General features: G+C 42.4%; 1 protein-coding gene across 1 annotated transcript; it reads right to left on the bottom strand.

Moving 5' to 3' along the window:
• Window positions 1-3002: 3002 nt before the first annotated feature.
• On the bottom strand, window positions 3003-7525 carry LOC121604428. Its single transcript, XM_041933941.1, has 3 exons — window positions 7288-7525; window positions 6839-7177; window positions 3003-5297 (listed from the first exon to the last, which is right to left on the bottom strand). Exons 1-3 carry the CDS (start codon window positions 7349-7351, stop codon window positions 4897-4899), a joined length of 804 nt encoding a protein of 267 aa, XP_041789875.1. The 5' UTR covers window positions 7352-7525; the 3' UTR covers window positions 3003-4896.
• Window positions 7526-15953: the final 8428 nt, after the last annotated feature.

The raw sequence follows: 15953 nt of genomic DNA, 5'->3' as shown, positions 1-15953 counted from the left end.
AGGTTAATCCAGCAGCGGAGCAACTTAAACGGATAAAGTCTTGTCATTTTAGTCTTGTTGTTGTACACTAAAATTGTGACACACAATCTTAAGTCTACTGCTTATTGCACATCTGCTTAGTTGCATCACTTGGATTTTGTGCAAAGCCTTGTTTTAATGAGAGCGAGATTTGAGAGGTGATGATTAAAACTGTTTGTGGTCTCCCAGGGCAACCAAGGCTAGGAGTGCATGCAGTTGAACAAAATACTCCCTTTAACGACACACACAGCTAAACAAACATGCCTGGCTGCTATCTGCGAGCTGCACGAATGCTGCACGTCGGCATAAAACGTCCTCGTGAGAACAAAGCCTGAGAGGTTAAATGTAGGCTGCAGAGGAACACAGAAGCTTTACGATGTCTTGTTATCTGCAGCATCTCGGCTCACTCGTGTGCTGTTGAGACATTCTCATCCTTTTAGCTTTTAGTCAGTGGTTCCCTTCACCATACAGCTTTCCACACAGATAACTGGCAGGAGCATGGACATGTGCACTGTCACGTAAAGGTGCAAGGCCTTGGGCATTGAATGACTTAGGTGCCATATGCCATCCTTCCTTGTATCAACATTGGAGGGATCAAAAATGATGCAAGGAGGTGAGAAAAAAACACTTATGGAAAGATCAAATGAGGACACATTCCAGCTACTTTCAAACTTATCCAGTGAAACAAGTGGATCCTTACTGTTGCACCTGCTGTCATCTCAGCATTAGCTGGAATATTTGCTATGTTAGACTGGCACTCAGGAGACATCACACCTCTGTTGTGAGGCTTTCTGCAGACAAACAGGTTTATCTTTCCTCCACGCAGCAGTCTTTGTCCCCGGACTCCAGCGGCTGTAGATAACTGAGGCACCAGTGCCGTCACATAGCTTAAGAACGCGTATTGACGTTTATTCGCATTCATACCTTTCAACACTTCCACTTCTCCTGCTGTAACCTTCCTCAAAGGCACCGTCATCCTCTCAGTGTAGATGTGAAAGCAGCCGAGGCGCAGCTCAGTCTTCCCGCTGGGTTATTCACGTATTGATCTCCATAAAGCAACAGCTGTTATATAAAGCAACCTTTCAGGAGTCTGGATCACCACTAAATGTGCAAAAAGTGTTTGACGAAAGCTCCTGCTAAGTTTTAAGTGTGATATCCTGGGTTTAACTTAAGTAAATGACCTGACCTTTCTGTTGTGCTGGACTGAATAAGAGCATACAGCACTGCAGCACTGAACAAATATCAGTGTTACTTAAGGTTTTTAAAACATGCGTCTTTATGAAAACCTTTTAAAAACACGAGTCCACAGAAACTGTGCCACAGCTGTCACCAACAACACTGATCCTTGTGTACATCAGCTCTGGGGGCAATTAATCTCATGCTGACTCCCATTTACCGTAATGTTAGGTAACAGGCCATAAGTGCTTCATATAAAGCTCCTCTGTATGTTGACAGAATGTGGCTTTTATCTCCTCTTTCCATCCCTCCATCAGTCTGTCTTCTCTCCTTCTCTGCTCCATCTACCCATCCTGTCTTGCTGTTTGTCGGTCAGTCAGTGTCTTATCATGTCTCCATTGATCTGTCCACCTCCCCCCTCCCTCTGCTCATGTGCGTGATATAACCATCTGTGGCCGTCACCTGACCACTGACCACCAGGCTTTGAGGGTGACAATGTAAACCTCTCTGAGAGGAGATAACAGCCCACCAGGATAAGTACCCAGACATACACAAAATGAAAATGTATTATTTTTCAAATTATGGGAAGTTGCGTTTTTTGTCCCCACAAGGAAGATGAATCACAACAAAGTGAGTGTGAAAACAGATTTATGTCCCCACAACGTAATACATGTAGACACACACACAGATGAAGTGAAGCCAGAGGCACTCAGTGAGACGCCTCTCAGTTACCATGGGAACTCATCCAGAGGCCCCTGTATACACACACACACACAAACACACACACACACACACACATCTCAGTGAACACCCCCCACTGTGTACTTTGCCCAGATGAGGTGAGTGCAGGAGAAGCAAACTTCAAACAGTGAGAGATGATGTAACACGGCAGCAGGGCCACTCACAGGAACATGGAAGGTAACGTGGGTCACTTATAAAAGAATTATTGCCCCAGTTATGTTACAGGGAGCAAGAAATCCAAACATACAACATTCACTCCTCAGCAAAATTGGCCATTTTGAACCCTGAAGCCTCATCAACATGAAGAGCAGTTTAAATCACTGTTCGTCCAGAGGGTGACTGTTATGCGTGCAGCTTGTTCCCTCTGGTGGTGTGAAGTGCATGCTACAAGTACAGAGACAAGCGCTGATGCAGTTTGCTTTGATAACCGAAAACAAGCACAGAAGAAGCAGAGAAGAAATAGTCTTTTACGGAAATATATATTTATGAGCCGAAGCACAGCCGACATGACAGTGTCGTCTCAAGGTCCGTGCAGTAGCTGCTCTGGAGCTTTCAGGCGTATCGCATGATCTTCATCTGTGCATGGAGTTTGTTTATTGTTTGTTTTTCTGAACACTTCAAGGACTTCTTGTCTTTATTGGCTTGGAACAAGTAGACCAAGTATCAGAAAAAAAAAGATCATGTGCAAACCCACGACAACTGAGTAAACTCCAGCTGCATGAAGATCACGTAAAGTCGCCTAAAGCTCTAGGTCCGCTTCTTTATGGAACCTAAGGTGAGCTTACTTTATCACTGGTTGTTTCAAGAATGGAGTACAGCTTCATTTTGACTTTAAGGAAGATCTGAAAGCCTCCTAAATGACAGCAATGTTGTATCTGTAAAAAAGAGGTAAGATTTGGATTTGGAAAAAATCACTTTCAGTTCCATCTAAAAAGCTTGAAGTCAGTCCCTTCCCTCTGAGAAATATCAGTTGCCAGGAATGATATTGCGATATATAAATATATATATATATATGTGTGTGTTAGCCAACACCTCACTAATTGCACCCCACAATATTGTACCTGTAATTCAGTTTTTTTTTTATTTCAAGCTCCAAAGACTGATGCATTAGCACGCTGCATGGTACATTTCCATTTATTCATTTGGCAGATTCGTTAGTGTGATTAATTTAAAGTTCCTCTGTTGTGCATCCAATAGGAAAGAGACATTACTACTAGTAAAACAAATGAAAAACAAGCAGCGCTCACATTAGTGTCATAATCAAACTTAATTTAAAGCAAAGTAAGAAAAGAAAAACTTAAGCATTCATCTCATGTTGTCATAAGTCAGGCGTAATACAAAATGATGCTTTTGAGACATGATTCTTCCACAAAACACGTTAAATACAACAACACAAACATTCCCATTCTCTGCATATCTGGAGTGCTTTATGTGCTTGTGTGTGTCTGTGTGTGTGTGTGTGTGTGTGTGTGTGTGTGTGTGTGTGTGTGTGTCATGCCTGCCTCTGGATGCATCCATGTGTGCCGGAATGGTCAAGGTGACCTCGTATTTGTTTACCCATTGAGCTCTGAGCCGCAGCCACGTCTTGCTGAAAGCTCAAGCTGCCCCTGCGTGGCACCGATTTAGTGACGGCATTAGCAGGGAGTCATTCTGACTTGAAAGGGCTCTCAAATGTGTGTGAAGAGGGTGCACTGAGGCGTTAAAAAGCCAGAGCTTTAGCCTCGGAGCTGGGTTTCGTCCTCCAGCTTCGAGCTATACCTGCAAAGACATTAGTGGGCAGAGACAGGGCGCGCATACAGCTATTGTGACTTTGAGTGCACAGAAAAAAAACACGTTTTCTCGCTTATCTTTAATGGTACGCAGCCACAGATCATTTTGGTCTTTTGACCAGCTTTGAGAAATCGATCTCTGAATGCTCTCACTCAGAGCATTGAACAATAAAGTAAGTTAATCAATTTAACAACATTATTACTTTCCAAGAAGCATGTTGCCAGCACTCTGGATAACCCACAGGCCTCACTGCAGCCAGGTTTCAGTGGTACTACGTTCTACAGAAAAACAGGCCCTACATTTTATTGTTCTAAAGCACCACAAACCTTTCATCTCCAGTGTGCTGGAGCTAATCAGAAATCTCATAAAACAAAAACAAAGCTGTATGCATGGCCTCACACCAGTAGAGGTTAATGAGCATTTTGCCCATCATGTGTGCAGTCCACCTGAATCAGTTTTACAGCAGCCACCTGTCTTACTGAGCAGAGCTTGTCCTCCAGAGGGCAGCATCCATCCACCAAACACAGAGAGGGTTTGTGCATGACTGCGAGATCCTGTGTGAAGCTGTTTGCTGTTTCGCACACAAGGGCTTCTGTGTTCTTGAAGGGGAATTTACTTGTCTTTTGAGGTCTTTTCATTCTGCTCGAGATGGACCGATTTTCTTGCCGGCGTGCCCTTGCAGAAAGCGTGCATTCACACAGCAGCCACGCAGAAACAGCCACCACGTGCACGCATAGTGGACACGCATGTCAACACACAGTTTCATCTCACTCTGTCAGAAATAAACACGTACTGTGGCTAGAAGATTTATCGCTGAATAGAACGAGCAGCCAGAAAGGGCTCTTTGAACATTTGTTATGTGAGAGTATGCTTCTGTATGTGTGTGTGTGTGTGTGTGTGTGTGTGTGTGCCACATGTGTCAATTTGTGTGTATTTGTACCAATAAGCCCAACTCCCTCATCTGTGACTCTCTACCGAAGCAAAACAACAAATTATTTAATACAGTATCAGTCTCTTGATAGTCTGTAACTCCCCTTGGAACATGCAAGATGACCCACTTTATTTGAACAGCTATTGACCTGGATTTGGAATTTAGTCTAGAAATCTCCGTACCTCATTGCTCCCGTGTTAATCATCGCTTCAGCCTGATATCTTATCACTTAATGGCGTGGACTTACTTTGGCATGTCAATTATGTCAGCGTGAAAGCAACTGAGATTAGAAAATACAAACATGTCCTAATTGGTCCCTGCGATCCAGCTCCATTCCAGACCACGGTCGTAGGTCCCTGTGCTCTGGCTCTACTCTTGCGCAAGACGTCAGAATTCTGAACAAGAGTTGTCGCAATGGCTCGACCAGATTTGGTGCTTGTTAAGAAACAGCTGTAGGGCCCATCTGAACCTTTCCTCTGCAGGTGACTGCGGATAGTCAGCCAGCCACCTTTGTCCCATTGTTTTGTAGTGTTGTGTGGAGTCCCGTCGGAGAGGTTGCGGGGGCCGTGAAACCAGTGCACGTCTCCGTCTGGGTGGACGTGTTTGAAGGTGCAGATGTGACTGTCGCTGGTTAGAACTCCCTCAACGATCCCGCAACACTCTGAGGGGAAGGCCGTGGAGAGTTTCGAAATTAGCTTTAACAATGAACATTATGCACAAAACATCAGCGACACTTAATGTTCTCATTCAGCAGGTAAGACCATCAAAATACCTTGATTTCAATTCAGATCTGTACCAATCACAATGGAGCTGTGGCGTAAAGTAACATTTACTCAAATACTGTACTACTGACTACATTTTTAGAAGGACAAAACTTTTACTCCTCTGCACACTCTGATTTGACAAGTTACTTTGCATATTAAGATATGCTAAGTAACTTAATGTAAAACATGGACACCCACAGGTTTCTGGAGAGCTGTTGTAAAGCTGCCATCATCTTCTCCACCAAACTCCCGGCTAATTCAAAAACGGGCAAAGAGGTGGAGCATGGGTGGAACTGAAGTTGACAGAAACAGCTAGCAGCTTTATTTCTACTGTAAAGTTGGGCTTTTTAATTTGGGCATCGATGAGAATTGACTCACTATAAGATCCAGCCTCAAGTGGTAATTTCTGGAACTTTAATAACCAGTTCCTCAACAACAATAATCCACCAAAATTAGTACATCGTTGTAAAAAGGGCTTGAAGATTTCTCATTCTGTAATATGCCATCAGTGAGCAGTTGTAAATAATGAATTGATAAGTTGTCTAACAATTAATTTTGGTTCAGATGTCGCTGATTTCCATAGGGATAATGGTCCATTGAAGTGGTCTTCCCTAAGATCTAAAAGTGTCTGGAGGAGGATAAACTTTTTACAAACTGACCACTCAAAGGTTGAACTGATTATTATGGGTGTGCATGAATGAGTCACTTATTAACCAACAATAAAGCCTGTGGTTTTATTTAGCTAGAAAAAGACTTCCTCATGAGAGTGTTGGCTACATCAGTGCATTACAAATAATAAGCCAGTGTTATATGTGAAAAAATAACACCTTGGTTATTCTGTGTAATCAGTGTGTTTACTTTTGATATTAAAGCACATTCTGCTGAGAATAAGTCTTATGTGATGATGTTATGAAATTAGACTATCTTGCTGAATGACCTGTAATGGAGTATTTTTACAGCCTACTACTGTTACATTTACTTAAAGGTGCCCTGTGAAGTTCTGGACCACTAGTAGCGTTATTTATTTGTGGGTCCATGTTTGGTTTGCAGTTTGTGTTTATGGCTTTACACTATTCTACTAATCGAACATGTGGCGAACATGTGCAAAGAAACGAAGCAACGAGCCACTTAAGATGGTGAAGAAGAACGATGCTGGTTACCAAACATGGATGTAAATAATACAGAGTTTAAAGAACTAAAAGACCCTGCTTTCCACGTTTTATGATGCACCTCACGCGATGTTCGGCTGAGCAACACTGAATGTGTACAGACCTTCTTGTGTCTTTTAGTAGAAAACTCCACAGAGCACTTGAAAGTAAAGAATCTGAATACTTATGCCACCACCACAATTGAAGATACACTAAAGAGGAGTAGACCAGCCTTTTTGTATTTTGTACATTTATGATAGCTGTCATGAGGAATAAATGTGGACTCTGACCTTCTAACTCCACTGTTGTAGACGCATGCTCCACTCCCTGGTTGGATTGTAGTTTGCACATGTAGGAATTTGAGCCCCCGCTGTCCACTGGCTGCATGTTTTCGAAGATGAGGGACAACTGTCCATGGCTATACTCGCAGTGGAAGCCACTAGTAGCGTGTCCGTTGTCTGTCCTCATATTTCTGTCACTGTCCACAGAGCATAAAGACTTTTTGTTTAGCAACCACTGCATACGTTTGATTGATAGTTCATTGCGAGACGAGGACACGTTGCAGTTTAGGGCAACCGCTTTGCCACACTCAGCAGCAATGTGGGGACTCACACTTAGTTTCACCAACTCTGTGGACAAAGATACAGATGGCTCCTTTATATCTTAAAGACAATATTATTATCAACACAGTCAGCAAATATTTCTACTGAACGAATGAGCTCAGTATCGTGGCACATACCTTGCGTCGTAAGAGTGAGTGCAGTTAAAAGCCAGAGAGGTATATGCAATGCTACGATCTTCATCTTCTTTTGTATTTCACTGTAACGTAGAACGAACCTCGGGAGGATTGGTGCTTCTCCTCAGCTCTTCTCCAGCGCTTGAATCCTCTTGATTCCCTCCGTTGCTGTTGTGTACTGTAACATTAATGATTACCAAGTTATAAAGAGGAACTACCAGGAAGAAAGCAGGATTTATCACTTTGGTGGGCGTGAGCTGGAACCTGAACAACAAGAGGAGGGGAGCGGAAGTGTGTGGTGTTGAGGGAAAGTGAAAGGAACAGCAGACAGATGGAGAGCGATCGCCTATTCGAGTCGAGACTTGACTGATTCCCTTTTGATTCTGTTCTTTCCCTGCATTCAACTTTCATGCAGATTTTTCCAATGAGGTCATGATGAATATTTGACATACAGCCACAGGGGAAACCCTCCGTATATTGTTTTACAAAGAATCTCCTCATTGTAAGTTCATGAGTCATTTTGCCGTCATGGAATTGAAATGTCAGTAACAGACAGACGCACGGGTCCAGCAGCAGAATTTGTTTCTCAGGACACACATGTGGCAGGTATCTGACCCAAAGGTTGACTGACTTTTACTGTTCTTCTTCATTAATTCTTTGGACAAAGTGCAGCTGTTTAGGTGTGTGACATCCAGGGGTGTCACTAGGTTTTAAGAACAAGGGGGGCTTAGCCCCCAAGAAATGCATAGGATGTGAGTGAATGTAGTGCACAAGTACAAAACTTCACAAACAGCCAACAAAGACTGAGAAATTATTCATTATTATGAGAAACACGGCTGATGGCTGATGCTCCAGAAGGAAGTCACCCCAACGATAGTGGTAAAAAAAAAAAAAAAGTGCATACTTAACTCTATAAACAACCAGGACCTTCACAATGCATTTTAGACTAACTAGCTAGCAGCAGCTAAGTAGTAGCGCTCTTTCAGAGCTGGGATGTAACTTTTGACCGCAAAACAACAACCTGCACAGATTGTCTGTAGTGTGTGCGCAAGACAGGTTTTTGTTTGTCAAACACGGAGCATTTGGTTTATTAACTACATGAGACTTTCTGCTGTCAGCTGGGGGCTTGAGCTAACTAACGGTTGCTACCAGCAGTGATGAATGCTTACTTTCTTGAAAAACCTTCTTATGTCCATCCTTCACCCATCCGTTCACGCTCTGCTCCTGCCGCTGTGTGCTTCAGAGGTACACACCCAGGCCGCAGGTACCGACTGAGAGCAAGGTCACAGGGAAAACGTGGACTGGATTTTCAGTGATGGGGGCGTTCTCTATATGAAAAAGTGGAATGGATTGGATAACGACGCACAAGGGGGCTCTCTCTACCTTACGCTATGAAATGAGATTTATGATCATATTTAAGTGAATATTGACAGGTTATATGATTATTGATTTAAACTCATATTCTAACCACTTTGTATTGAATATATGGGCATTTTTTGGTGAAAATTATTATTATTATGACTATTTTTAAGAAAACAACCCAAAATTATTTAGGGGGGCTTAAGAATATTTTAGGGGGGCTGAAGCCGCTGAAGCCCCCCTAAAATAGGCCTAACAACGCCACTGGTGACATCAGTACGTGACAGCAGAGTTCAAGTTTGGAAAATAGGGACAGTGTGTCCTGGGTGATCGGAAAGCTGCCTAAAAATCCTGCTAAATGCAGCTTTAACATCCATAAGCAGGTCACCTGCGTACATGTCTATCAAAGGATAATGTTACTGTTATTTCTTATTTTATTAATGTCTGCAAGTACCAGGAAGAAACCAAAGCCAACTGTGAATTTATCCTATTTAAGTATTGTCAGTTGCTTACTGTATGGCAGAGAATGCATGGCTCAAAACTGCTGAAAACTTACACGAGCTATGCCATTGTATTGGCTGACTCTTTCCTTCATTGCAGAGAAACTGTCCACTGCGACATTTTCAGTCTCTGGAGAGTAGCTCATTCTCAGATAGAAGTTTTTTTTCATTGTGGGTGGATGCCAGCTTCATCCTTTATAAATGACTCCTATGCATCTACACAACAAATCTTCCCGTCGTAATAAGCACTGATTTTCAAGGGCACTTGTTTGGACGCTTACAGCGTGAGTGTTAATTAGACAGCTGCTTGTCCACAGTGTGACAGAGACAAAGTAACTGGTAGTCATTTGCTTAATTGAGCACCGGGAGACGGGGAGCAGAGCGGCGACTGCCAAAGAGATCTCAGACACTTAAGACAGGAGAAATTTGAGCAGCCTTCAACTGTGAAAGTGAGAATCAATGTTGTGTATCAAGGAGAGATCTGTTTACCTGATGCCTTTTTCTGGTTTAACCTGGCTTAAGTCTGTTCCAATCACAAAACAGAGGAAAGACTCGTCTTGGATCGTACTTGGCTATGGCTATTTTCAGGGTCATCAGTAACAAGAATGAGATGTGAGGGTAGTAAGGACAATACATGCACACCAAAATGCAGAAATCCTATACACATAGCCCAATTAGAGGGCTCTGGATGTGATTACAGGACAAGAGTTACCATGTGTACCAATTATCTTTTCCTCTTGTTGTCCTTGTTCAGACAGACAACAGCACTGGGTGAAAATACAGCATCCTCATTTATTTCAGTGGAGCCGTTGCACTGGCACAGCAGGGCTTCTGAGACATACCAGCATAACACATCTGTATCTCCAGCTGAACTGGTATAGTTTTAGGTCCAGGCGACATTTTGGCTAATCTATGTAAAGAGATGTCTGGAAATGAATCCAGATCAATGAAAATAAAGCTAATAAAAAGCTAAATCATTATCAGATGATAGCTGAGGGGTTCCAAGATTACATTTCGGGCCAGTTCCTTCCTCCTCTGTTGCTCTCCACATGGACTTGGCAACCGAAGCCCGCTAAAACTTAATCGCTGATGAATATTTGGGTCATATTCCTATACTTTGATAAGTTTGATTACACTCATATATTCTGCTAATAGTTAGATTGCATGCACATACTTATATTAATGATAAATGATGATTAATGATGATCCTGATATGTTGATGTTATTCATATTTTCTGCCGATGGATTGTGTGACTGAATAATCAACAGAGATTCTACTTCTCCTGGTTAAGTTTTTCTTTTATTATTCATAGAAGTGATTTAGACGAGGAGTGATTCTTTGTGTGCAAAACATATCTAAGGCCAGTGTGACCTAGAACAGGAGGTTTTGAGATAGAGGCCTGACATGGGAGACATCTTGGGGCCCTCAACTTAAGATAGAACAGGTTGGCGTCAGGGATAAGGTTGTCTCTCTAGATTTGTCCTTGCAAACAGGTTGCTGCGGTGACGTTGGATTCTCGAAGTTGAGCAAGCAGAGGAGAGAGAGCGCCCGACGTCAATGAGGAGGAGCTGACGACTGTTTCAGCATTTCCTCATGTTCTGTCTATAAAAATACTGGGTCAGGGAGAGGTCGTGTGTCAGACTTCATGAACTGACCCAACTCTGTTGTGGATCAGGGAAAGGAAAGTTGAGACCCAGAGCTCTGTTACCTTGCACATTCTACTGATGTTAAAATAAATGCAGATTCTATTGATGTTAGAAAAAAACTGATTTTTTGGACTCAACATCTTCTCCTATTGCTTCATTCAAAGAACCCAGAGGACCAGAGAGATTTTTTGAGACACGTCCTCGACATCGCTCAATACTACTATAACTACAAACAGAAACCAGTATGCTTCTGATAGCCAAGTCTTGTCCCATGTCTACAGATTCTGTATTGATTGGCAGATTTGTAGAGATTAGTGCAATGATCTATTGATGGACTACTCTGTTCTGTTGGTCAAGGGTTGGGAGTGATTGTGGTCATAACCCCTAAATGCACACTCTGTCTAATTCATTCATTTCGCTCAGTTAAGCAGTCAGCTCCCTGCTTTTCCTCAAAGTATTTGTTTTTAACAGCGTTCTCGTGTTAAAATGTAAACACATCATAAGAAACATTGTTTTTCTAATGTTTTTTTCTCTAATAAGTTCATAGCATCACTAGAGACCTGACGTATGTGGGCTTGAAAAGGTGCCGTGCGTGTAGGGGTTATGAGAAACCGACGCTGTCCTACCAGCGGAGACAAAGTCAGAAACTTTGAATGAATTTGAATGACCCTATCCTTGTGCTGTTGCAACACCTGAATTTGCCCTCAGTAAAGGCTTATCTCTGAACTGTACCTCTGTAAAGTTGAATAAATACACATCTTCCGCTGTGTTCATTAAGGATATTTGAACAGCAGGTCCTGGGACAAAGGTGAGCCAATCTCTCACCAGTCCCGTGCTTCTTGTATGTACCCTCACCTCTATCAACCTGTGCTCCTGCGCTTGAATACAACCTGGCCCGGATTTGCTGTGGGCTCTATCTTGCAGGTAATGGACTCAAAGAGTCCGAGGCAGGCAAGTTGAATTAAAAAAAGTCCGCATTGAAAACAGTTAAATTTGTCCAGAGCCGAGCGCACAATTCCACACACAGTATAATAAAATAAAGTCAAGTCAATAAAGAATGGATTAATATTTTCTCTGGAAATTCTTATTTTTCTTATAATTAGTATAAAATTATGAAGTTCTTTCCATTAAACTACCAAATAAATTATCAGGAAATGGTTACGAAATTACAGACGCATAAAAAAAAAAAGTTAACTGGATTTGTTTAAAACATGTATGATTCCCCCCATCTGATTTCTTTTGAGTGTTACATTCCCGGATCTCAGTAGGTGAGCACAAAGGTACTATTACCAATAGACCATTTTTTTTTAATCAATCAGAGTCTCAGTTAACCAGAATTAGAAATGAAGTCTCCTGTCAGTCTGTGCTGAAATCATAATGTGCTTTATTGGTACGTAGTTCCTCAGTTGTGATGAAACATAATAAAACAGCAACCTCGGTCTTGGGGCCAGTGGTGATCTGCTGCCCTGGTGCAGGTTCATGTTTTGCCCCGTCTGTAATCCTTCTTTGGCTGTGTGTGCACACATACACACATGCCTGCAATGCACACACAGAAATATTATACATCAGTTCACTGCCTCATATTACGGGGAAAAGCATGGTGTCAAACTTTCAGGCCTTTCCTGTCCTGCATTACAGCAGCGTTGCGGCTTAGTAACACGCCGTGTTGAGTTTTATCCCGGGCTGCTTAATTGCTGCGGGCACCAGATTACCCATAATGCTGAGTTTTATCTGTGGCTTTAACGTGATTTTCAGCAGGTCTGCTAAACCACTGAAGTTGTTTAGATTCTGGTAAATAAAGTTTAACTGTAACTCTCTGCTCAAAGGAGTTTAAATGGTGATTAGGTCAATTTTGCTGCAGTAAGGTGAAAAATTCACATCTCTTGTCTGCCCATTGGTGAAATGAAAGGTTGAATATTATATATTTAGGGACTGAAAAATTGCCATGGAAACTTGGAGCCAGGACAAAGTGTCACAAAGTGTCACCAAGCTAAAAACAGAGAATAACTTACCATTTTTTCCTCCATGTCACTTGTGTTAGATGAATCCAAAAGTGTAAGCTTCAATTTACCACCGATAGAATTTTCAGGCTTCATGGATGACAGAAATTATGGAGCTCAGTGATGATTTTTAGAGACTAAAATAACACCAGCCGGAGGTCGTGAGGTTTTTAAATGACAGGAAACGTGTTCAAGATTACGGCATCACACGAGCTGTTGATCTTCCATTGCATCAGAGTCTCGATGATGCTGCTACAAGTAGCACTCACAATTCCTGTGTATCTAATTCCTGCTGAAGACTTTAGCTGTTAAAACCCCCCCAGAGTCCCACTACAGCTCAGCCGCTACCAGATTTAAAGAGTCTAAGCCGTGCTGGCACTTAACTCTGAAAGTGTAATGAGACTCTCGGTAACAACATGCTGCTGCAAGTTTCCATTTCAAGTGCAACTTGCTGCATTAGTGGCGACTGAACTGACGCCTCCATGTTTTATGTTGGAACATAAATATTTGTTCTTAAATCGGTTCAGAAAAGTTGTGGACATGTAAAGATCCACAAGTATGTGCAGTCACTATCGCGTTTGCTTGTACATTTATATTCTGTGCTGAGATTTAACTTACGCCTCCTTTTCAGATATTCATAGATTTCTTAACTGGGTCAGCTGTACAGTATGAACTCTAAACACAATGAGCAGTGTCAGAGCAGTCACAGATCTAAAACTGTTCTGTTTTTTTAATCCCAGAAACTAAGATGAGCCTTTTGTGAAGCAATACCATCTCACCGTGACCTCAGCAGCTCTTTAGGCATTCCCGTAATTTGGACAGGTAGCTGTACAGCACAGTATGGAGGATCTGGACCAGACGACAATGAATCATAAGCACACGAGCGATATCACTAACAGTCGTGGTTCTCAGTTCGGAGCAGTGTTTTCTGGGTCAGGTTAATCGCCAGTTTATTTTCTCACTTTACAACCATTTGAAGTGTATTACTCTACTTACTTTTCCAGAATTCACCTGTTTCAGCCTCCATCGAGATATCAGCGGCTGCTCTCACAGGGCAGTCCCACTGCTCTGCTGCTGTTGAAAACCCGATGAAAGTTTCTCGTAAATATTATTACCGATCAAGACTTCCAACAATTGTTCTGAGACTATTTTCTGTAGGATTTTTTAGAGAAGTGACTCACCACTCAAATAGAATTGAGCCAATTTTCCCAAACGGGCACAGGAGCGCTGCAGCGGATCGCTGCAGGGCAATGATTGTGGGCTTTGGCTGTCGTGTGTTTCCTAAGGACAAAAGTTTGAGGAGACTGGGAGCAAACAGCATTCTCATGCCTGTCACACTGACTTTATACATGCTGTGGAAAACAGCGTTTTTCTGCTTACTGTATGCAAACTTGAGTTTTGAATTGACGTGTGGGGTGCGCCGTGTGTTTGGGACTTTCCTTCCACACGAGTCAGTTGTGTTTACTTGTGTCAGGAGAAACATGCAGTGACATGCATCACTATGTAGTCAAGCTACACCAGGAAGCAAGACACCACTCAGTGCGGTGCATTATTTAATTCAACAAGTATGTATTACAGTACTTGTATTACAAGTATCAAATACGTTTACGAGTCCTACTTTAATTTATTTCTCATTTGCTATGTTCTAGTCCGTACACTGACGTGGATAATGACGTTGCTATGTTTCAACGTCATTATCCACGTCAGTGTACATATTTTTGGATCCAGGGATATCGTGAAATGCCTTCAAACAGCCTTATTTTTGTCGTCTTTTTTTTTTCCGTGTGCGTCCACATGGTTTTAAAAAGTCAGTAGTTTGTCCACGTGACAAACAGTTTACACTTCGCACAGCGAAGAAGAGAAGAGCCACGTCTGGAGTTGCGTTACTGGAAAATCCAGCTCAACCTGTGCAAAATTTGATCTAAACATGCAGTTCAAACCAGGCGAACATCTGCTAAATCATGACCAAACCTTTAAGATGCTACTCTCTGCTAGAGAAAGTGCTGCTAAAACGACTGTATAACTGTCTGCCAGTTATTGTATTACTACACCCTTTGGACATGGACAGTGTTCCCCTTTATTCCTCTTTGTTCTATTTTGTGAGATTCACCCAGATCTGTCAGATATTGGCATAAAATCAGCAGCATTCAGGGCCATGTCATGCATAGATATATAGCTCAGCAGCAACCACGATCACTCTATGGGAGGAGGACACACCGGAGAGTGTCAAGGTGACAGACGTGTCCATACACCAATAAACACAGACGCACACATGCTGGCTGTCTCTCAAAACATGGAACACTCAAACATATGATCAGACGCTCGAAGAAGAGACCATTATAAGTGGTGTCTGTCCAACCACGAGCCTGAACCACAGACCAGCACCTGATATGTCCCTCTCCACCTCTCCCCCTCTCTCTGCACGTCCTCTGTTTGAGCCCTTAAACTTCGAGGACATCCCCATCGCACACAATCATGAATCACGTTTATGAGTGGATGTGGAAGCTTTGCTGCACTCATAAACACACCACCCGACCTGGTCCCCACCCATATAGACTGCTATCACACAGTTAATGTCTGTCGGAATGTTTGTCGGGGGCTACAGGATGAGAGCTCGCAGCACTTGACTGCTCTGATGGGTTCGAGGGAAGTCTTGCTCAGTCGACTGAACAGAAATCAGGACCCTGTCGAGGCTGCGCTCAGTCTGCTGCAATACAACGAGATGCAAGAGCAAAAACAAAATCACTTTAATGAAACGTGTTTTCAGTTTAGTTCAATGCAATAGAACTCCCACATCCCGCATCTGGTGATTTAGTGAGAAGAATGTTAAAGACGTTTTGGTCTGTCAGCATTTTGAGCTGACGCAGGCCCTGAAAAAACCCTGCGGGGTCCGCTAGTGTCGGAAACTCAACAGCTCGAGAGTAAATTCACAGTGAAATATGTGACACTGCATGATCAAACAGGAGGAGGTGTCTTTTTGCTTTGTTTTACACCAGGATGGCATTTCAGGTATTTACTTAGAAGTATTCATTTTGTTTATGATATGAACGAACTAGAATCATCAGCTAACATTCGTTTTAACTTTATGCACACATAGTGATGACCAAACTCTGTAATAGAGGACAGACCATTTAAGTTCATATAACCCTATTTAATACATACT

The sequence above is a fragment of the Chelmon rostratus genome, chromosome 3 (genome assembly GCF_017976325.1).
Source record: "Chelmon rostratus isolate fCheRos1 chromosome 3, fCheRos1.pri, whole genome shotgun sequence".
Lineage (NCBI taxonomy): Eukaryota > Metazoa > Chordata > Actinopteri > Chaetodontiformes > Chaetodontidae > Chelmon > Chelmon rostratus.
This window is presented reverse-complemented; position numbering and strand designations above follow the sequence as displayed.

What these genes read in the sequence shown, in the direction of transcription:
- LOC121604428 (XM_041933941.1), bottom strand. Translation starts at nt 7,351, where the DNA reads ATGAAGATCGTAGCATTGCATATACCTCTCTGGCTTTTAACTGCACTC. An exon ending in ACTCACTCTTACGACGCAAG is followed by an intron (nt 7,178 to 7,287) that starts GTATGTGCCACG and finishes CTTTGTCCACAG; the next exon opens with AGTTGGTGAAACTAAGTGTG. An exon ending in TACAACAGTGGAGTTAGAAG is followed by an intron (nt 5,298 to 6,838) that starts GTCAGAGTCCAC and finishes CCTTCCCCTCAG; the next exon opens with AGTGTTGCGGGATCGTTGAG.